General features: G+C 41.7%; 1 protein-coding gene across 13 annotated transcripts in view; it reads left to right on the forward strand.

The window, feature by feature from the left end:
• Positions 1-21,869, forward strand: part of RERE (arginine-glutamic acid dipeptide repeats) — a 464,385-nt gene that overhangs the window by 333,932 nt on the left and 108,584 nt on the right. For all 13 annotated transcript variants that reach the window (XM_001159509.7, XM_009447680.5, XM_054662477.2 and 10 more), the window contains one exon: positions 17,600-17,698. In XM_001159509.7, the coding sequence (XP_001159509.2) occupies positions 17,600-17,698 (99 nt within the window). The remainder of the gene's footprint in view (positions 1-17,599; positions 17,699-21,869) is intronic.

Raw genomic sequence — 21,869 nt, forward strand, 5'->3', positions numbered from 1 at the left:
TGAGTGCTTACATTTATTTGGCCATTTACAAAATAGACCTTTATATTCCTACTTAGAAACTGCAGAAAAGCCCCATCATTTGAGACTAAGGTTTTCTAGAATATATCTTGCCAACTTATTTTTACTAAACTGATGTTGGATTTCCTTCTTTGGGCTCAGGTATCTTTCCTGGTTTCTAATACAATTCAAATTGTTTTGCTTTTTCTTTCTCAGTAATTTATTGCCATTTTCTCACCAACACTAAACATAACTATATATTCACTGTGTGTAAGTAAAATTTATAATCATGCAACAAAGATTTCACCTCCGCCTGGACAGTTTTATTCCCTGAGATACGGGTGGCTTTTAGACGTTTGGATTAAGCTCTTTATGTATTCAAGAGAGTACATGTTTGTTTGCTGATTTATTTATGCACACCCACATCTCCTTTAGCAAAGAATTCAAGGCTCCCAGCGGCTTCATAGTTTTTCATCTCTGGTCTATAAATATCACTATTTGTTAACTATTGAGTATTAATTATTTGTGTTTTCTAACCCTAGTCTGATGCCTGATACATGGTAGAGAGATACTAAATGGTTGTTGAATGATTGAATAGATAAATCAAGTTCAAGTTCATATCACACTTGATCATCCAGAAATTGATGTTAGGAAGTTGGCATAGCAGAATATGCAGATAACCCTATTCTAAGGATCATTTTCATTTCTCTTTTATTCTAAAAAATTAAGTCCATAGAATTTTTGTCAGATTTTTTGTTTGTTCATTATAAATGGCCTTCACTAAAGTATCTGGACCTGGATTAGCTTTGCAGTGCTTATGACTTGAATGTGGAATATTTCTCAGCTCCCAAATAAGGCATTGCCGGGAGGCCCTTTCATAAGTTTTTCCCTAAGCATGTGAGAGGAGCCTTCTGACATTCATTCCATACCCACACCCTTTACTTAAATGTTTCTATCCAGATGAGTCAACATTAAATGGTTAATGTTTGCTGGCTTGGGTTAAGGTAAGATGTTGGGTTTTCTTGTCTTTCAGGATTTTTTATTTGTTGTTGGAAAGTCTAATGGGTAAAGGTGATATGCTCTATGATTTCTTATTATGGAAATCCAATAAATTTCAGAACAGCACCTCATATAAATCAGCCTTGACAGGCACTGTTGCCAGTGTTTTATTTACGTAATAACAGGATATTGAAGTCAACAGAATGTTGTGCTGTTAATCATAGCATTAGTGAGGATGCAGAAAAAGATCACGCAGTTGAGGTTTTCTGATATAACCAAGACCTTTTCAGCTGATTATTAGCATAATAATATATAATTTTCAACTTTTATTTTTTGAAAAATTTTTAGTTTTAGAAACATTTTGAGCTATTGTTTTGAAAATTAAGTGTTTAGGTGTTCACCTGTGTGGCTTCCTTTGGGCTAAGAAATTCATAAATTCCCTTCTAAAGTTCCATGTAACAACATTCTAACACAAATTGCGTGATTTAATTTTTGTCTTTTTTTTTTTTTTTTTTCCCCGACGGAATCTCGCTCTGTCGCCCAGGCTCGAGTGCAGTGGCACCATCTTGGCTCACTGCAAGCTCCAACTCCTGGGTTCATGCCATTCTCCTGCCTCAGCCTCCCAAGTAGCTGGGACTACAGGCGCCTGCCACCACGCCCGGCTAATTTTTTTTTGTATTTTTAGTAGACGGGGTTTCACCATGTTAGCCAGGATGGTCTTGATCTCCTGACCTCGTGATCCACCTGCCTCAGCCTCCCAAAGTGCTGGAATTACAGGCACGAACCACCACACCCAGCCTATTTTTTGTCTTGTTTGAATGAAATGGCTTTTAAAATTTAGTACTTTGTTTCTTTTTAGATAATATGTAGCTTTATTTAAAGTCAAACTTTATACCCCACTTTCTTCTTTTCCCTAAACATGAGAGAGAGCATTATCTAAACTTCTCTGGGGTGGATGGGGAGATAAAAGGCCACTTACAATCCAATTAGGTTCTTTATTTTTATTTTTATTGAGCAGCCCTAGGCAACCACTCATCTGCTTTTTGTCTCTATAGATATGCCTATTCTGGACATTGCATATAAATGGCATCATATAATAAGTGGCCTTTTGTGACTGCTTTCTTTTACTGAGGGGGTACTGTTTTCAGGCATCATCCGTGTGGTGGTATTAGCCATTTTTATATATTACCATTTTATTTATCCTCCTGGTCTGCTTCGCCTGTCATTTAAAATGTGGCACCTGCACTAAGCAACACTCCTCAGGTCTGAACAACATAAGGTGACCCGGGGATACCCCTCAGTTATCCTAAAAGCTCATCTTCTCAGTGCAGTCTCAGCTTATAAGAATGTCTGCTCATCACATTCTTTTTAGTCCTGTGTTGTAGTCTTGTTATGTTTCATTTTTCCTTGTATATGTGCTTTTGATAAGCCATTTCTTTCCCACTCTGAGCTTTTCCACTGAATTTTGAGCCAGTCATAGGACCTTAAGTTCATCACTATTAATTTTATTTTTTTAGGTATCAACTATTGGTCAGCTTCCTGATTATAAAATTGAAATGTATTTGTGGTTTGAGTATTTATATGCTAGGCAAAAGTTTAAGTGCTTTTTATGAATGAATTCATTTAATCTTCATAACAATTCTATGAGGCAAGTGTGGTTATCTAAAAATTAATAAGCACACTTATTTATATACACAATATTTATATACATAACTATTTAAACTTGGTTTAAATTGAGGCCAGTACCTTATAGCGTCTTCTTGAAATGTCTGGTTAATCGGGCCGGGCGCGGTGGGTCACGCATGTAATCCCAGCACTTTGGGAGGCCAAGGCAGGCAGATCACGAGGTCAACAGATTGAGACCATTCTAGCCAACATGGTGAAACCCCGTCTCTACTAAAAATACAAAGATTAGCTGGGCATGGTGGCATGCTCCTGTAGTCTCAGCTACTCGGGAGGCTGAGGCAGGAGAATCGCTTGAACCCAGGAGGTGGAGGCTGCAGTGAGCCGAGATCGCGCCACTGCACTCCAGCCTGGTGACAGAGCGAGACCCCGTCTCAGAAACAGAAAGAAATGTCTGGTTAATCTGTAATTTGGAGGATTTGCTGTTCAGCCAATCAGAAATCCTTCATGCCACAGCTTTTCCTGCATCTCCTTCCTGTTTCCTAGGTGCTCAGCAGGGACTGTGGAATGTGATGTGATTCAGCTTTTACTTTTGTTTGGCATAAGTTAGAAAGTTCATTTACTCATTTAAGAAACTTCTTTATCAGATGATTTTTTTCCATGTTAAAGAGTAGTAAAATGTTTTGAGATATATGTGGTATTTATAAAAACATCCACTTACCATTTGATCAGTTAGAATTTTAACATATTTGAGCCTATATTAGTATTAATAACACAGTGTCTTCAGCAAATTGATAAAAAAACCTTTAGCCTTTTTACATTTAAAAATAGGCTTAGGCCGGATGCGGTGGCTCGTGCCTGTAATCCCAGCACTTTGGGAGGCCGAGGCGGGTGGATCACCTTAGGTCAGGAGTTCAAGACCAGCCTGGCCAATATGGTGAAACCCCGTCTCTACTAAAAATACAAAAATTAGCCAAGTATGGTGGTACATGCCTGTAATTCCAGCTACTTGAGAGACCAAGGCAGGAGAATCGCTTGAACCCGGGAGGTGGAGTTTGCAGTGAGCCGAGATCATGCCACTGTACTCCAGCCTGGGCAACAGAGCAAGACTTCGTCTAAAAAAAAAAAAAAAAAAAAAAATTTCCGGGCCTGGTGGCTCAGGTCTGTAATCTCAGCATTTTGGAAGGCCAAGGTGGGCGGATCACGACATCAAGAGTTCAAGACTAGCCTGACCAACATGGTGAAACCCCGTCTCTACTAAAAATACAAAAATTAGTCGGGTGTGGTGGTGCACACCTGTAATCTCAGCCACTCAGGAGGTTGAGGCAGGAGAATTGCTTGAACCCGGGAGGCGGAGGTTGCAGTGAGCCGAGATGACGTCAGTGCACTGCAGCCTGGGCAACAGAGCGAGACTCTGTCTCAAAAAAAAAAAAAACAAAAACAAAAAGAGGCTTTAATAAAATCATATATTCATTTATTTATTTGGTAATTAACATGTTTGAGTTTCTGCAGCCCTTGTGGGGAGGGCGTTTGATGAGAATCTAAGTGAACACCTCATTGTTAGAACAAATCAGGCCCATGAGTTTCAGAAGGGCTCATGTATTCTACAGCATACTACAAAATTCTAAAATGTATAATATTTGCCCTAGTATTCATTTCCTATATTTTGGAAACATACCTCAGAATGCTTTTTTATAGCTCTCTTAAATAATTTTTTATCCCCAGTTTTTGAAGGTTAGTGTATTTGTTTCCTGTGGCTACTGTAACAAATTACCCAAACTTGGTGGCTTAAACGACAGAGAGGTGTTCTCTCACAGTTCTGGAAGCCAGAAATCTGACATCAAGTTGTCAGTGGGGTACCTCTCCGGCTCCTCCTGGCAGAGCCCACTCTTCGCCTCTTGTAGCTTCTGGTGGCTGTTTGCACATTTTGGCTGTGGCCCCATCTTTCTCTGCTCATCTTCACGCTGCCTTCTCTTCTGTGTGTCTGTGTCTTCTCCAGTCTGGGTTTCTTCACCACCTCTCTTTTATAAGTACTTGTCATTGGAGTTAGGGCCCACCTGAGTTATCTAGAATCGTCTCCTTTATTTCAAGATCCTTAGCACATCTGCAAAGACCCTTTTCCCAAATAAGGTCACATTCATAGGTTCCAGGGATTTGGTGTGTATATCTTCTGGTGGTCATTTTTTGGCCTACCACAGTTAAAATGACCATTATATAAAATATTACTAAAATATATTACTTATTTTGAAATTAAAAAAAATAGCTCATTATTATTATTTTTGCATCTGTTGCTTCAGTTCCACAGCCCTGCCCAGAGCCCAGCCCCACTGGACTCTGACAACCTGTGTTGTCCTGGCCAGCCCTGTCCTCCAGAATCTTAGATGTTTCCCCCTTACCCAGCAACTTTCTGGGGTTCATAGGTAATGACACTGGGGCGCCCCACTCCTGTCCTTCCTGCTCCCCTATTTGTTGAGTGGCCTGTCTTCTCCCCACACCTGGTATTTGTTGGGCTGTGTATTCCAGCCACTGCAGCACTTTGGAGTACTAGTTATCCCAGCATTTTTAGGAAAACTGGCTCTTCTCCCCCTTTTCTTCTCTCTTTACTTTTTTTCTTCCATTTTAGAAATGAGGAGGAATACATTTTCATATCTTCTCAAGTCAAGTCCACCTTTACTCGATGCCTCTGAGTGATCATTACTGGTGTCCGTTAACAAAAGAATGTGCAACTGTTAGAGTTTGAGCTCTTTGGTTTGCATAATAGTTGCTAAATTTTTGTGTCTCCCACAGTCAGGCTGTCTGCTGCTGCTCTTCTCTTTTGAAATCATACAGTCTTTCTGATTTTTTCTTTTGAGACCTGTTATTAGATTGGGAAAGCTAGAATTGTGAGGTAACTAAGTGTCTAAAGCTCAGAGTGGGAGCTTCTGGCTCTCCAGGGCCTTTGGCTTTTGGGGACACTGTTTTGGTTGCCCAGAGGCTTTTTGCTTATTTCTTAGTTACTAAAGCTGTGTTCTTGGCTGAAGTTTTTAGAAAGTGCAGTCGCTTGTATATTTTCCCAACTCTGGAGCTTTATATGCATCAGTGTATGCCTCTTCGGTCTTCGTTGTTCCATAACTTCATTATCATTGCCAAAAATATCAGGTGGACTGTTGTTTGCATAACCTTAGAATCACTCATCACAAAGCACTGAGATTCAGACTGCTGAGCCCTTGGATTGGGGGCAATTATTTCTGTACCTCAATTCTACTAAGTAGGATTTAAAGCAGTTACTGTAAATGTTTCTTAATACTGATGTAACTGGTCTTGATTTTGTGTTTTTGTGTGAAAGCCTTTCACATACACTTTCTAGGTCAATTTAGCATGTATGAGTAGGTTCACTAGTGCCTACGTGAGATGCTTAGACCTGTGGTTTTTATGTCATCCTCCAGCCTTCTGCCCAGTTTCATGTCACAAATTTTTTTCTGTTTTCAAGGCTGTGAGGATGCCAGGAGTAAGTGAAAACATATTTTAGTTTCCATTTGTGGTCCTGAACCATTTCCACTTGTGGCCAGACATAGGTCTTTCTCAGCTGACAAATAATTATTGAGAAAAGCAGCATAAACAGTCTAGGTTCACGAACGTGCCAGGAGCTTTTCTCCCTGTGGCCAGAGTTAGACTCATTGTGGGTCCTCAAGCTGAGTCTTCTTAGTAGATTATTGACTGCGTCTGTGGAGTCCTCCTGCCCCGGCAAGCAGCCTACACCCTCCGCACCCTCCCTTTCTACTATTCTGTGGCTGATCTCGCATTTATAAAAAAAGAAGTCAGGCTGTAGACATGTTAACTATGTAAATGATTAATTATCCATAATTGCATTTAAAGACCTGTGGCATAAACTTCAGCTTTCACAGAGACTTGAAAATTAAGAGGCACAACCTTAATCCCTAAAGTGTAAGTGAAGCCTGTGCAGGAGCCATTCATTTAGTGTTTGGCCTGGGGAATGTGGCTTAATTCAATGGTTATATTGTTTTTTTATTTTTCTAAATTAATGTATTAACATTATTACCATTTGTTTATTCCTTTTTAGAAGAATATTCTATAATATTTTGCCTTTGAAAAAATCTTTGTTAAGTGAAGGAATGTTGAAAACTGGGAAGTTCCAAAAATGACCTACCTCAGCCTCTTCTGTGACAGCGAAAGAAGCGAAGGACGCAGGTCCGCCCTGCCTCGTGTAGCCTGTTTTTACTGCAATAATAGCACTGCTTATTTCTCCTAGAATAGTGTTTTTTATGTGGTTGTTGCTGTTCATAAAGCATAGGCAAGTTAATCATATTACACTGGTTGTTGATTTTCAAAACCTCCCGTGAATGCATTTTAGATTTTCCAGACTGAGCAAATGTCATCCCCATCAGCTTTCATTTAGCACTGTGAGTGTTTTCATGGATGGGGATTTTTTTGTTAGTTTGTTTACATGTGTGTCTTTCCTCTTTTCTGAGCTGCTGGCTCCCTCCTTTCCTCCACCCACCCTCATCCCCTAGCCCCAAGTTAAGAAAAGACAGTGTGCTCGCTTTGTCACTGCAGCGGAAAAACTCCCTGTACCCATTGCTCCCACCAGATTGCCTGTCCTAAACTGCCCCAGTAGCAACATTCTAGGGTAGGGACATCTTCCTAGAACATGGGTTTATGTTAGAATCCTCATGCTGCTACTTGCTAGGGAAGTGGCCTAGAGAAACATACTGAACCTCTGGATTTCATTTCCTCATTTTTAGTACTCTGGCCGTGGAAGAGAGGCATGTGGAATGATGAAATCATAAAGACCTAACACAGTTCCTAGCACACTGTGCACTGCTCAGCAAATGTTGCGACCCCCTCCTTTCTTCCATGTGACTCCAGGGCTGGCGCATAATTCCTGGAACATTGTAGTTTCAGAAAGTGATGGAAAGAGGGAGGGAAGATTGGTTCAATAACTATATTTCCTTCTGAAAATTAACTAGACCTTTCTCTCAAGCCCTACCCTCTGCAGTTAAATTCTTTGTCTTTTCCATTATCCCTGAATTTTGCTCCCGTAAGACCATTCGGACAAATTTTAGCCTCTCTGGTACCTAATAGCATTATTTGAAATGATAATGGCCAAATAAAAATAAATATTGTGCTCTTAGTTTCAATTCTAGTTTTTTAACATTTACGTGTTTCATATATATTGACTTGGCACTAGGTTATCGATGATGGAGGTATAAATGAAAATGTATTGACAGTTGTGAATTATGGTTATAAGAAATTTTTCTTTTTTTTTTTTTTTCCTCTTGAGACAGAGTCTCACTCTTTTCGCCCAGGCTAGAGTGCAGTGGCGTGATCTCGGCTCACTGCAACCTCCGCCTCCCGGGTTCAAGAGATTCTTCTGCCTCAGCCTCCTGAGTAGCTGAGATTATGGGCACACACTACCATGCCTGGCTAATTTTTGTATTTCTTTTTAGTAGAGACAGGGTTTCACCATGTTGGCCAGGCTGGTCTCAAACTCCTGACCTCAAGTGACCTGCCCACCTTGGTCTCTCAAAGTGCTGGGATTACAGGTGTGAGCCACCACGCCCAGTCAAGAATTTTTTTTTTTTTTTTTTAAAGACAGAATCTCGCTCTGTCACCCAGGCTGGTGTGTAGTGGCGCGGTCTCGGCTAACTGCAACCTCCGCCTCCCAGGTTTAAGCGATTCTCCTGCCTCAGCCTCCCAAGTAGCTGGGATTACAGGTGCGCACCACCACACCCGGCTAATTTTTGTGTTTTTGGTAGAGACAGGGTTTCACCGTGTTGGCCAGGCTGGTCTTGAACTCCTGACCTCAGGTGATCTGCCCACTTCAGCCTCCCAAAGTTCTGGGATTACAGGTGTAAGCCACTGCACGTGGCTAAGAAATTTTTAAATTTTGTTTTGAACATATTTCGGCAAGGTCTTTCTCACTTTATCTTAATAGTTGAAATAATTAATTAAAACTATATGAAGAATTTTAAGATTTATTCCAAATACTTTTTTCCTTTCTCAGTTATTTTGACAGTTTCTTGTGATGTATAAACAGATATTTTACATAGCAAAAGACTTTGATATCTAATATTATTCTTCATGGACTGGAATTATTTAATTAGCCTGAATGCAGTCTAACTTAAGTAGGCTTTTTATATAGTTATTATAATGGCTATATTTGAAAAGTATGCTTTGGCATAGTAGAAACTGCCAGATGCAATGCCATTTGATCTAAAAAGGTCGCGGGAAAAGGGACATTTAAATTAAGTTATAAATTACAATTGAAGAACAATATTTTGATGTGTGAGACCAGAGATGTCAGAGCAGGGAGATGTAATTCGTGGGTTCATTATAGAACAGAGGTGCCTGACAGCTGAGCCATGCCAAAAGGAAAATTTATTTGCAACATCATGCAGACAGAAAATGGTAGCTAAGATGAGAAGCCAGAATAGAAACTTGAAACCTTGTGGTAATACGCAGAGTTTATGCTAATAAGACTGCCTGAGATCCAGAGATGTTTAATGACTGCTGTAATATTAATGAGGTGCTTGGACATGTGCACATTTTCAGTCTTATAAAAATTAAGGCCTCATCCTTGCTCTATAAAATAACATGCTTTATAACCATGCGTTAAGGTGGATTCTCTCACCTCTCTGTGCAACATACAGATTTGCTGGAATTTCAGAATTGTTTAGGCAAGAGAGTTAAAGCTTTAAACAAGATTTTTATCCATGGTAGCTTTGAGGAGGGATATAATTTAATGTTTATAGCAATCCATGAGAAGTTCAATCATGAGTTAATTAAACTGTAGGCAGTCATTAAGTATTATTTATTCTTTCGAGAAGCTTGCCAGTAAAGCACTTATATATATTAAATTATAGAAAGTAATAAGCATGGAATGATTTGTCAGGCAGAGTGAGAGTAGCAGATTTAACTTGGGCAATTATGCAGAAATGTTTTTCTTGTAGCATGATCCTTTCTTTCTGCTAATCAGGAGGAGGTCAGAGGCTGTAGTAAGACAATTGCAGATGTGTAGTGACTACCGGCATTGTTGGCTCTATTGAACCTCTTGTTTGAATAGTGTTAGGTAAGAGCCATGTATCTAAAATATTACTCCCCATGATGATACCACTGTACAGCTTACAGCTATTTTACATTTCAGAGTGTCTTGACACATTTTGTCTCATTTAGCACTTTCCATTTTTCTGTGACCCAGCTGAGGGCTGGTGGTGTTAGGCCCATTTAATAGATGAAAACCTCAACTCAGCTGGTTCGGGACAGGGCTATTAGCAAGAATCTGTCACTTGCCTCACATCCTGTACTATTTTCACTAGGCTGCAGAAGGTATTGACTAGTTGTTAATTTATTGTAGCACCCAGAGTTAGTTACTGAGAGCTTTTTATGCAACTAGCTAAATATGTCTAGTTATTGTGGCACAGTATGGCTCTGAATGAATCAGTACAGTGGTTACTTTTATTATAGTGGAGCCAAATTAAGTGTTTGTTATTCAGAAGTTACTATTGTTTTTAGCACCAAAATCCCCGATGAAGTCCACTTTGCATAGTTCATGCATGCCTGTTTTTGCACACCACTGTATCCCTCCCCATTGCTAGCAGGCAGAGTTGCTTGGTACCTCTTGGTTGAATGAATGGAAGCAAAGAGAATATGGTGTGAGCAGCCTGCCTCTGAGGCTGGAATGTCCTACTGGGTTCAAGGACACCAAGGACTTCTGCTGCAGAAGGTGTGGCAGAAGAGGGCTAGACACCACATAGGGAAAGAGTTCACTCACATTTGTTCTTTCACAATGAACAACCAAAAACGAAGGAAAAAATCACATCTCAGAGGATTCCATGGAGCACACCCAGAGACCAAAGGCTGATTGCTAGAAAACAGCAAAACAGGCATAGTTCTGAGGTGGAATGACTTGAAAGGCTGGTGGATTGTTCAAGAAATCAGTGTTTTGTTATCAGATTCCCTAATCATAAATCCTAGGTCTTAACCTGTGGTTTAGGGAAGACAGGTTTTATTTGGGTAGAAGTGCAGTCATGCAGTTTAGTGATGTGGAAAAGAGGCGCAAAGATTTACAAGTAAATGTTTCCTTGATCATTGGATTTAGGAAAAAAAAAAAACAAAACACCACTGCCACACACCTGTGGTGATGAATCTGAAAGTGCTTTCTGCTAAATGACATCCTGCTATAGTGGCTGCGTGGGGGCAGCATAAGATCTAAGTGCTTCTCCCCTCCCTAGCTTTCAAAGATTGTAAGCTCACTGAGTCAAGATGCTTTATCTTGGTCCCTGCTTTTTGTACTGATCTTTTTACAGTAGCTCCAAAATATACAACTCTCTATACTCTACATTAAAATTGCATTTAATCCCAGATTTTACCAGCCTGACTTGGCTGCAAAATGGACAGAAAGGTTTAATTATTTTGCTTTAATTGCTTTTCTGTGGCTACAAAGTGAAGCTGTAAGATGTTTGAGAGGTGTTTCTTTTTTCCCCATCTTCATTGCAATGTATTTTGCACAGCCTTCTTAGGAAAATGGTAGAAAATCTTATTCACATTAAAGGACATTTTACCTTAGCAATATGGGGAAGCCTGTGTTAAATTTCCTGACTATAGACGTAGCTGTGTGGTCGTGATCAGGTGTTTAAAATTTGAAATCTACGTAATGTTTTTCACAGTATGAAATTATGGCAATCCTTCAGAACTTGATGTTGTATTAGAGGGGAATGTTTCTAATGACAATTTTTAGAGATTTAAGATAGCCAGTGTTTTGATAAATTTACCAATTCTACTTTATGTAAGGAATATAGTTGAAATATCCAGTTTAGCTCTTTATTGAACATTATCCTCATCTAAAGAAAGAAAAACTTTGGCTGGGTGCAGTGACTCATGCCTGTAATCCCAACACCTTGGGAAGCCGAGGTGGGCAGATCACCTGAGGTCAGGAGTTCAAGACCAGCCTGGCCAACATGGCGAAACCTCATCTCTACTAAAAATACAAAAATTAGCCGGGCATGATGACGTGCGCCTGTAGTCCCAGCTACTCTGGATGCTGAGGCAGAAGAATCACATGAATCCGGGAGGCAGAGGTTGTAATGAGCCGAGATCATGCCATTGCACTCCAGCCTGGGCAACAAGAGTGAGACTCTGTCTTAAGAAGGGTTATTTGGGGCAGGTGCAGTGGCTCATGCCTATAATCCCAGCACTTCAGGAGGTCTAGACAGGAAGAGCACTTGAACCCAGGAGTCTGAGACCACACTAGGCAGCATAGTGAGTTCCTGTCTGTACAAAAAATAAAAAAAATTAGCCAGGCATGGTGGCACATGCCTGTAAGCTGAGCTACTTGGGAGGCTGGGGCAGGAGGATTGCTTGACCCCAGGAATTCAGGCGGAAGTGGGCTGATTGTGCCATTGCACTCTAGCTCAGGCAACAGAGTGAAACTCTTTCTCAAAAAAAAAAAAAAAAAAAAAAAAAAAAAAAAAAAAAGCAACCCCGGGCAGCATGGCAAAACCCTATTTCTACCAAAATACAAAAATTAGGCATGGTGCACAGCTGTCCTAGTACTTGGGCGGCTGAAGTGGGAGGACTGCTTGAGCCCAGGAGATTGAGGCTGCAGTGAGCCATGATCGTGCCACTGCACTCCAGTGTGGGAGACAGAGCCAACACCCTGTCTCAAAGAGAGAAAAAAAGAAGGGCTATTTGATATATCCCAGCACCTAATAGAGTGCCTGGCATAGTTGAGCACTCAGTAAATGTGTCGAAGGAAAGAAAGATGTCCTGGTCGCCAGTAATTTTCCCCAAATGTTGTAAAGGTAACTTTCCCTGTTATGAAGCTGTTGTAGGCCATAACAACTTCTAGTATGTTAAAAGTGTATCTTTAATAAAAAGGCTGGGCGCTGTGGCTCACACCTGTAATCCCAACACTTTGGGAGGCTGAGGCAGGGGGGGATCACGAGGTCAAGAGATTGAGACCATCCTGGCCAACATGGTGAAACCCCATCTCTACTAAAAATACAAAAATTAGCTGGGTGTGGTGGCGCGCCTGTAGTCCCAGGTACTCGGGAGGCTGAGGCAGGAGAATCGCTTGAACCTGGGAGGTGGGGGTTTCAGTGAGCTGAAATTGTGCCACTGCACTCCAGCCTGGTGACAGAGCGAGACTCTGTCTCAAAAAAAAAAAAAAAAAGTATTTCTTTAAAGATGTCTCAGAATATTCTCAGACAAGATTTCTACAAGGTAGAAGTCAATGTCTATAACATTGAGAAGATAGTGCCCCTTTAGAAAGAGTCCCCTTGGTTCCCTAAGGAGGAAAGAGTCCCTTAGGTTTCCTAAGGAGGAGGGCACACCAGAACAGCCAGTTGACCAAGTTTTGAACTTGCCCCTGTGAAACACTGATGATAGCGCAATAATAGTCTTCCTTCATCCATTCAAGAAATATCACTTTGGGGCTGGGCGTGGTGACTCATGCCTGTAATCCCAGCACTTTGGAGGTGGGTGGATCACCTGAGGTCAGTTCAAGACCAGCCTGGCCAACTTGGCGAAACCCCATCTCTACTAAAAATACAAAAAATTAGCCGGGCGTGGTGGCGGGCGCTTGTAGTCCCAGCTACTCAGGAGGCTGAGGCAGGAGAATCGCTTGAACTGGGAGGCGGAGGTTGCAGTGAGTCAAGATCATGCCACTGCACTCCAGCCTGGGCAACAGAGTGAGACTCCATCTCCAAAAAAAAAAAAAAAAAAGAAAGAAAGAAAGAAAAAAATTTATCACTTTGGGTAAATAATCCCACACTTTTTACTTCTCAGATGTGTCTTTGTGTAGGGGTGAGGACGGGTAGGGACTCTCAATACTTACTGGTATCATGGGAAATTCAGGAATAGGGACTATTTTTTTGAGGAATAGGGATATTTTAAGAGGCCAGCCAGACAACAGGTCAAACAAAAGGAGAGAATCCACCATTATATAGAGAACAGAGTAGGGAAGGAAGCTCGAGTTACCGTGTCACTGGAATAGCTTCTTCAGGAGAAACTGCCATCTGAAATAAAGTTTTGTGAAGGAAGTAGGAATGCCAGGACTTGTTCAGAGGAGTGCCTCTTTCCCCATTAAGCTCATCACTAGAAATTCAGCTGAGGGGCATTGTGTAGGCTGCAGCCATGCTCTCTAACAAACAGAACAACCACAACGAGATGTTCAACACTTCAGTGGAAGCATCTCTTCCAGCTATAGTTTAAAACTCTTCTTGGTTCACCAAAAGGCCGGAATGCCACAGGGATTAATGATATTTGATTGAACTTCATCCACTCAGCAGTTTGCTTTTGGAGTGGGCTTTATGTTCTTACGAGCAATTTCCTGGTAGCAGGCACATAAGATTTTATTTTTCTTATTACTATTATTATTTTTTTGAGACGGGGTCTCACTCTGTCTCTCAGGCTGGAGTGCAGTGGCACGATCTCGGCTCACTGCAACCTCTGCCGCCTGGGTTCAAGCGATTCTCCTGCCTGCCTCAGCCTCCCGAATAGCTGGGATTATAGGCCCCTGCCACTGTGCCTGCCTAATTTTTGTAGTTTTTTAGTAGGGATGCGGTTTCACCCTGTTGGCCAGGCTGGTCTTGAACACCTGACTTCATGATCCACCAACCTCAGCCTCCCAGAGTGCTAGGATTACAGGCGTGAGCCACTGCGCCCAGCCAAGATTTTAAAATTCAAATTTTTTCCTGTATGTGATACCAGAGTTTTAATCAAATCTCATTTAACATGGGTAATTTTATGTGACACATAAGTGGTTTTTGTTTATAGCTTAACAAAATTTTTTGTTTCTGAGAAGACTACTCTGTAATCTGGAAAGCTGATCAAACTTGAGGCCGATTTTTTTTTCTTTTTAAAAGATGTAGCTAACATATATTTTCTAATATTATCCTCACATGTCGCTAAGAGGTTGATGTTATTATTTTATCCATTTTTAAAGATGTCAAAATTAAGGCACAAAAATGATAAGTAACTCTCTCAAGGTCGCATACCTAGTAAATAGTAGAGCTAGAGTTGGAATCCAGGCAGTTTGACTCCAAAGTCCATAGTTTTTCCTACTTACCCTTTTTTCTTTTTTTCTTTCTTTCTTTTTTTTTTTTTTTATTGGAGGCAGGGTTTCACTCTGTCACCCGGACTTGTAGTGCAGTGGTGTGATCAAGGCTACTGCAGCCTTAACCTCCCAGGCTCAAGCTGTCCTTTCACCTCAGCCTCCTGAGTAGCTGGGACTGCAGCTGGGACTATAGGCACATGCCACCACGCCCAGCTAATTTCTTAAATTTTTAGTAGAGATGAGGTCTCACTGTGTTGCCCAGGTTAGTCTTGAATTCCTGAACTCAATCTTCCTACCTCAGCCTCCCAAAGTGTTGGGCTTACAGGTGTGAGCCACTGTGCCTAGCCTCATACTTTTCTTATAATTACCCCATACAGTATAATTACCTCTTATAAAAGTTGTTAATTTTGCCATGAGCTTTTCATTAAAAATTTATGATTTGATCAACTTCATTTGATTTCAAATTATTACTAAAATGTGTGCTTTTTGCATTAAATAGGCATGTAATTCTTCCTTTTATTCAGTTCCAATCCACGTTGACCTGTGATTATAAATCCCCATTGTATTATAGAACTTGACAAATGTCTGCTTGTTCTGGATATTAGGCAAAGTATGAGAATCTGACTTTATTTCAGATCTTTTTATACGTCTGAAAGAAGCCTAGGTTGGATAGTTTTCAAACATTTGCAAATCATAATAGTATTTTATTTTTAAAAGAGTCTAATGGTAATAATAAATATGAATCTAATGATAAATAATAATAAAAATAAATAAGTTAATATTTATTCATTGCGCCACCACTCCCAAGTGGGATCCAGTATTGATCATTGTTGTAGGTGTTTTGTTTTAAGATAGTTGATTTATTGTTATAGCTAATGTACAACCTGGACTTCCCAGTCTTGATTTAAAATAAATTAGTGTCCTCTAAACTGTGAGAATGCTCTGGAAATTCAAATTTTTAATACTTTCTGTTTTGCTGAGTGAGCATTGAAAATGGATGTTTGGGCCGGGTGCGGTGGCTCATGCCTGTTATCCCAATACTTTGGGAGGCCGAGGCGGGTGGATCACGAGGTCAAGAGATCGAGACCATTCTGGTTAACACGGTGAAACCCCATCTCTATTAAAAATACAAAAAATAAGCCGGGCGTGGTGGCAGGCGCCTGTAATCCCAGCTACTCAGGAAGCTGAGGCAGGAGAATGGCGTGAACCCGGGAGGCAGAGCTTGCAGTGAGCCGTGATCGCACCACTGCACTCCAGCCTGGGCAACAGAGCAAGACTCCGTCTCAAAAAAAAAAGAAAAAAATAAAAGAAAATGAATGTTTGTGATATTCCTTTCGTTAGCAGTTAAATGTTTGGAAGAGAGACTTGCAGTGTGTGTTTCAGCATTTATTTATTGATTTCATTCAACAAATATTTACCACTGCCAGCTTACTGTGTGCCCAGCCCAGGGGCTCCAGCAGTTGCCAGGAAGGCATCTGCATGTCCTCCTGAGTCTTCTGTTAGAAAGAGGAAACACATGGCTGTCTCCTCTTGTGATTCCATAGGTCTTTGCCTAAACCTAAGCAAGAGTAATTATTACAACCTACTTGATCTTGTCATTTTGTATGTTTTGTATCTGTACCAATTTGTAAGTTTCCTGGAAATAAGGACTGTGACTTATTAAGGTTTATTCTTTACATGTCTTGAATGTTCAGCTTTACTTGTCCTGAATGTTCGGCAAATGCTGGCTCATTGTTAAAATAAGAGATTGAAGCATGAGTGAAAAGATCAGAACATCCACTCCATGAGAACGGGGATCTCTGTGTTGTTTACTGCTGTGTCCCAGAACCTAGTATTTTATTTAGGAAGTTAGCAAGTTTTTCCGGAGTATTACCTTATACTATGGACTGTGTTCAGCACTGGAGATGCAAGTCTTAGACAAAGCCAATCTTTGTGTAAGAAGACTAGATGTGTACAGGAAAGGTGGATTTCCAATGAGAATTCTGAGTGACAGCCACAGTATGGGGAGGTAGATAGAGCAGGAGGATCTTTGTACCTGCTGTTTCTCTACATTATCTGCAAGTTGGAACTCAGAAACTTGGAGTGTCTGGAGCATCTTTGCGAGGTGGGAAGGTGTCCATGGTGCCAGACATTACACAGGGTTGAAAAGACGCAGGGTGAGAAAAGTTGATTAGCTTTGACAAGAAACAAGTCTGGTCCTAAAGGGAATATGTAGATAAACCTGCATCTTTATTCATATGTACTGAAAAACTAGCATACTATTACAGACTTACTTTCTTTAAAAAGCTCTTAAATTTTAGCCACTTTAAATATTTTGTTTTTGTGTGAAATTAGCACAGTCAAAAAACTTAAGAAGTGCTAAAAAGAAAGAACATAATCTAGTGTGACTTTACGCTGCTTTGCGGAGAATGAGGCAAGAGTAGGGGTCCTCCTGGCTGGGTTGGAGTCTTGGCTTCATCACCTGCTGGCTCAGTGTGGTGAACACCTTTACTTGATCTTTCTGTGCCTCAGTTTCCTCATCTGTGAAGTAGGGCGATGATAGCTCCTAAACCGTAGATTAAATGAGAGAATACTTTCCCCATAGGATTAAGTAAGATAATGATTGCATGGAATGTCCTGAGCACTGGGTGGGGCCAAACATTCCCTAAATGTTTGCTTTATGGGAATATAGGGGAATCCTATTCCTATCTTTGCCAAAATATTTTCTGCCTTGCCTGCCTCCCTCTCCCAGAGTGAGTAGAATAGGGGTTGGGATAGGGTGGTCTTGGATGAGAACAAATTCCTGCGCCTACTGAAATGATGGAGTCTCAGTGCCCCTTTCCTGACTCTTCTGTGGGAGATAGTCAATGAGGAGCTTGCCTTGGATTGATTGTGTCCTGTCTGTTATTTGGTGCAGTTAGCTAACTATAATTGTTGTTGTTTTAGCTGCATGAAAGCGGTTACGATGCTGGCAAAGCCCTGCAGCGCCTGGTGAAGAAGCCTGTGCCCAAGCTCATCGAGAAGTGCTGGACCGAGGACGAAGTGGTGAGCAGGAACCAGCATTTGCCTTGTGCTCTGGGGCATCGGGCCACCGGCGTCTCAATGTGTGACCTCCCTGCTGCTCAGGGAAAGCAGAAGCTTCAGTCATGCAGAATGGCTGTCCGTGGCAGCGCCAGGCAGGAGGATGGGGCCCTTCAGCCCCTTAATTGTACAGAAAGACTTGATTTTATTAAGATTAGGCTTCATAGATGTCGGGAAAGATTGTCCAACTTTCATGGAAAGAAAGGAGAAATTGATAGTTACTCCTAAAAAAGTTAATTTGAACTTGTTTTTGGTGCAAGCTAGCTTGTGATACCTCCCTATTTAAAGACACAGCATGTTAAAACCCGTGGACATATAACCTAAAGTAGGGTTGGTGACTTGTCTTTTTTTTAATCGTAATTATTTTAGAGAAGGGGGTTTTGCCATGTTGCTCAGGCTGGTTTTGAACTCCTGGGCTCCATCAGTCCTCTTGCCCCAGCTTCTTGAGTAGCTGGGACTGTAGGCATGCTCCACCATGCTTGGCTTGGTGACTTGTTTTTATAGGGCTTGTAAGACCCCTGACCTCCTTAAAGGACATTGATTACAAGCGGGAAGCAGAGAGTTGATGAAATAAATATGCTGGATTTTACATACTGATTGTATTGCTGTGGCCTGTTGAAGGAAGTGGGGAGAGAGAAATGTGCCCACAGATACAGCCTTGCAAACCCATGGATTCCCATCCAGCAGACAGTTTTAATGAAGCTACATCTCCATCTTGTGACTTGTAAAAGGCATTGCTGTAAACGACTTACGGATTTCTTGTGCTTTTGCAAATGCAGTCTTCAGTATGAATGTTACCGCTTGACATTTGCCTTTCAGGTCGAATGAAATTTAAATGAAGGCTGGCACTAATACACATATTGATTGCAAGTTCCTCTCCTGTATTTTAAAATATGCTAAGAAAGAATGTTTAGAAATTGTATGTGCTTTCCTGATCCCGCTCTTTCATTGATTCAGCAATATTTACTGAGTGCCTGCTTGCGTGCCAGGTGTTGTCCCTCCTTGGGAGTCTTAAGTTTTAAGAGGGGAGACCTTCGTAAATGAGTATGTGCCGGGGGTGGTGAAGCAGATACAGAATAGGGTAATGAGGGAGAATCAGCTGGGTGGGGTACTGTCTTAGCTAAGGGAGGATCAGGAAAGTCCTGGTAAGTAACATTTAGATGAGACCTTAGTAAGGTGAGGAAGGCAGCCTTTTGGATATTAGAGAATTCTGGGCCTTAAGGTGAAAGCATGCTTGGCATGTTCAAGAAGTAGGCAGGAATGTTTCTGCAACACAGCAAGGAGGGGAGTGGTGGGAGGGGTGCCCTAGAGGGAGCAGATCAGGTGTGACCTGTTGGCCCGCTGTCAGGGCATGGTGATGTGCCCCACATGAGCAGCTTCTGAACAGAGGAGTGACTTGCTCCGACAGTGGGGCTCACTCTGGCCGCTGAGTCCGGTGGTCTCTGGGGGTTGCTGCACACCAGGCTGGGACTGGTGTCTGGGTGGTGTGGCAGCAGTGGTCGTGATAAGAAGCAGCGAGATCCAGGCTGCACCTTGAAGGTAGAGAAAAGAGAATTTGCTCCTAGAATGGCTGTGGGTGAGGGTGGGCAAGGGCTGAGGAATGGGAAAAGCTAGGCGGAGCTGAGATGCACTGAAATGGCCCTAGGGTTTGGTAATGGAGTGCTTGTTGAATAGTCCCTTAAGACTAACTTTATCAGACTTACGGAGTTCATGAAGCTGTTTTAAAACAAACAAACAAAACCATAAAAATCTTAACGTGATTATTAAAGAGAAAGAAACATCTTAAACATTTAAAAATGTTTAGACAACGTTAAATTCAGTTTTGAGAAGTCGTAGTGATACTGTTTTTTTACTGTAAGCCTGTTTATGTGAGGAGTGGATAAGAGATCTGATTGACAAGGTTTTAAAATTCTGCGAAAAGCCTGTGTGGAAGAAACACATAAGGAGATGAAAAGGATGGAACAAGTGTATAGACTGTGGTCGTTTAACCACCCTTTGTGAGATTGTCTTCAGTCCTCTCAGCCTGGCCTAGGCGGCCTCAGGGCCTTGTCAGCTTGCAATCCATGGCTGCTTCTGCTTCTGCATTTCCCTCAGTTCCTGGCCATCTCCGCTCTCTTCAGTCTCCATGCCCTTTGGCGTCCTCTCTCCTTCCCCACTTATCTGCCTCTTCTTGGTGTCTCCCACCCTCCCCACTCCTCCCTCATGCCTCCCAGCCCCTCGCTAGCCATGGCTCTCCTCTCTCCCTTCTTTCATTTCTCTTGTGACCTTTCATTCCCTCTGGAATTTTAAAAATACATAGCCAAAGTCCTCTCTTCCTGCTGAAGAGAAAGCTGCTTTCCTTTTCCTGCAGCGCCTGCTTGTAACATCAGGCAGCTGTTGATTGTCTCCCCATTGCTGCTGCTTGAGGATTTGTCGCTGTGAGCTGAGAGGGAAGTTTTGCACATCAGAAAGAGCCTGGTTTATTTTGAAAAACAAAACAGGACTCCAAAGTGGTGAATATTTTGAGTATGGAATAATGATCCTTAACTGTATACATCCGTATCCATTTGGGGTCATTTTTATCATGTTTGCTTCTTGGTTTGAAAAATGTCTTGGCAGCCATCCAGCCCTTGCAGAGCCTCAGGATCAAATGGTTCCCTTATGTGTAGGAAGTAAAACTTCACTTTGAAAACCTCAGCAGTGAAGAAGAGAGACTGACTGAATAATTGAGAGGTTGAAGGAAGCTTCTGGTGAATGGATCCAAATCAAATCTTTGAAGAGATTTATGTGGCAACAAGGCAGTCCCCTCTTTACCCTCGCCTGGCTTTGGCTGTGAAAAAACACCTGCTGTGTTCATGTGGCCCCCTTCTGTTAAATTTACTACATTTTCTCACCTCAGGAATCACAGGAATAAGCAAAACAAATGTGTTCCAGCTAACATAAATACATGGGCCTACCTCCCCCTTTTTTCCTCCCAGTTTTCTGTATACTTGGAACATTCTAATTATTATTTTTATTATTATCATTACTATTTTTTAAGAGATGGGGGTCTTGCTATGTTGCCCGGGCTGGACTCAAACTGTTGGGCTCAAGTGATCCTCCCACATCAGCCTCTGAGCAGCTGGGACTACAGGCAAGCCACAGTGCCTGGCTACTTATTACTAAACTTCGCTGCCGCTGGCATATTAATTTGTTCTAACTACCCAGTGTCTGATCTGACTACAACGGTCTTGATGAACAGGTTTCCCTTGGCATTTTTACATGAATACGTTGAAGCAGCTGCTCTGTGAGAGGGTTGGTGAAATAAGCACCTGAAGGTGTGAGTTCCCTGCTGTGCAGCGGACAGGCTGGGCCTCTGCACCTCCTGGGCCTGGCAGGCCTGCTACTCTATGAAGAAACTAACCTCTCATGCCAGTGCAGACCCTACTCGTTCTCCAGTCTCAGCTCGGTTCCTGGCCCATCCCGTGGCCAGTGCTCCCTCTTCGCACTGTCTCCCCTCTGTGCGTCACTCGCTTGGCAGTTCATCCTCTGCCTCCTCGTGCTGACTTCTGATCCCCAGCTCTTCATTCCTTGCGGTCTTATTTCTGAGTTGATTGTCCTCCGAGTTTGTAAACTTATTAAGGGTAAGGATTTAATGATGAAGATAGTTTCTCTCCATATGAGAGGCTTGAAGAATATTGATGACTCTTTGTTCAAGGTAATCCTTTTAAAAAGTTCTTCACTATAATTGAGTGTCTTCAATCCAGCATTTTAAAACTTTTAATAGTTAATAGTTATGAATCAGCACATTAAAGAGAAAAACTTTCACGTGCCTCAGAAACCAACCTTAAAATTTTTACTTTTGGAGCCTGGTCAACACAGCAAGACCTTGTCTCCACAAAAAAATTAAAAACATAATAAAATAGCTGAACATGGTGCCATGTGCCTGTAGTCCCAGTTACTTGGGAGGCTGAGGTTGGAGAATCGCTTGAGTCCAGGGGTTAGAGGCTGCAGTGAGCTGTGATCATGGCACTGCACTCCAGCCTGGGCAACAGAGCGAGACTCTGTTTCCAAAAAAAATAATAATAATAAAAGTACTTTTGGAAAAAGCTCACACATTAAACTCTTTCTTCTTGTTCTTCCTACTCCTCCTTCTCCTCTTCCTCCTCCTCCTGTC

Source organism: Pan troglodytes, chromosome 1 (assembly GCF_028858775.2).
Source record: "Pan troglodytes isolate AG18354 chromosome 1, NHGRI_mPanTro3-v2.0_pri, whole genome shotgun sequence".
Taxonomy (NCBI): Eukaryota; Metazoa; Chordata; class Mammalia; order Primates; family Hominidae; genus Pan; species Pan troglodytes.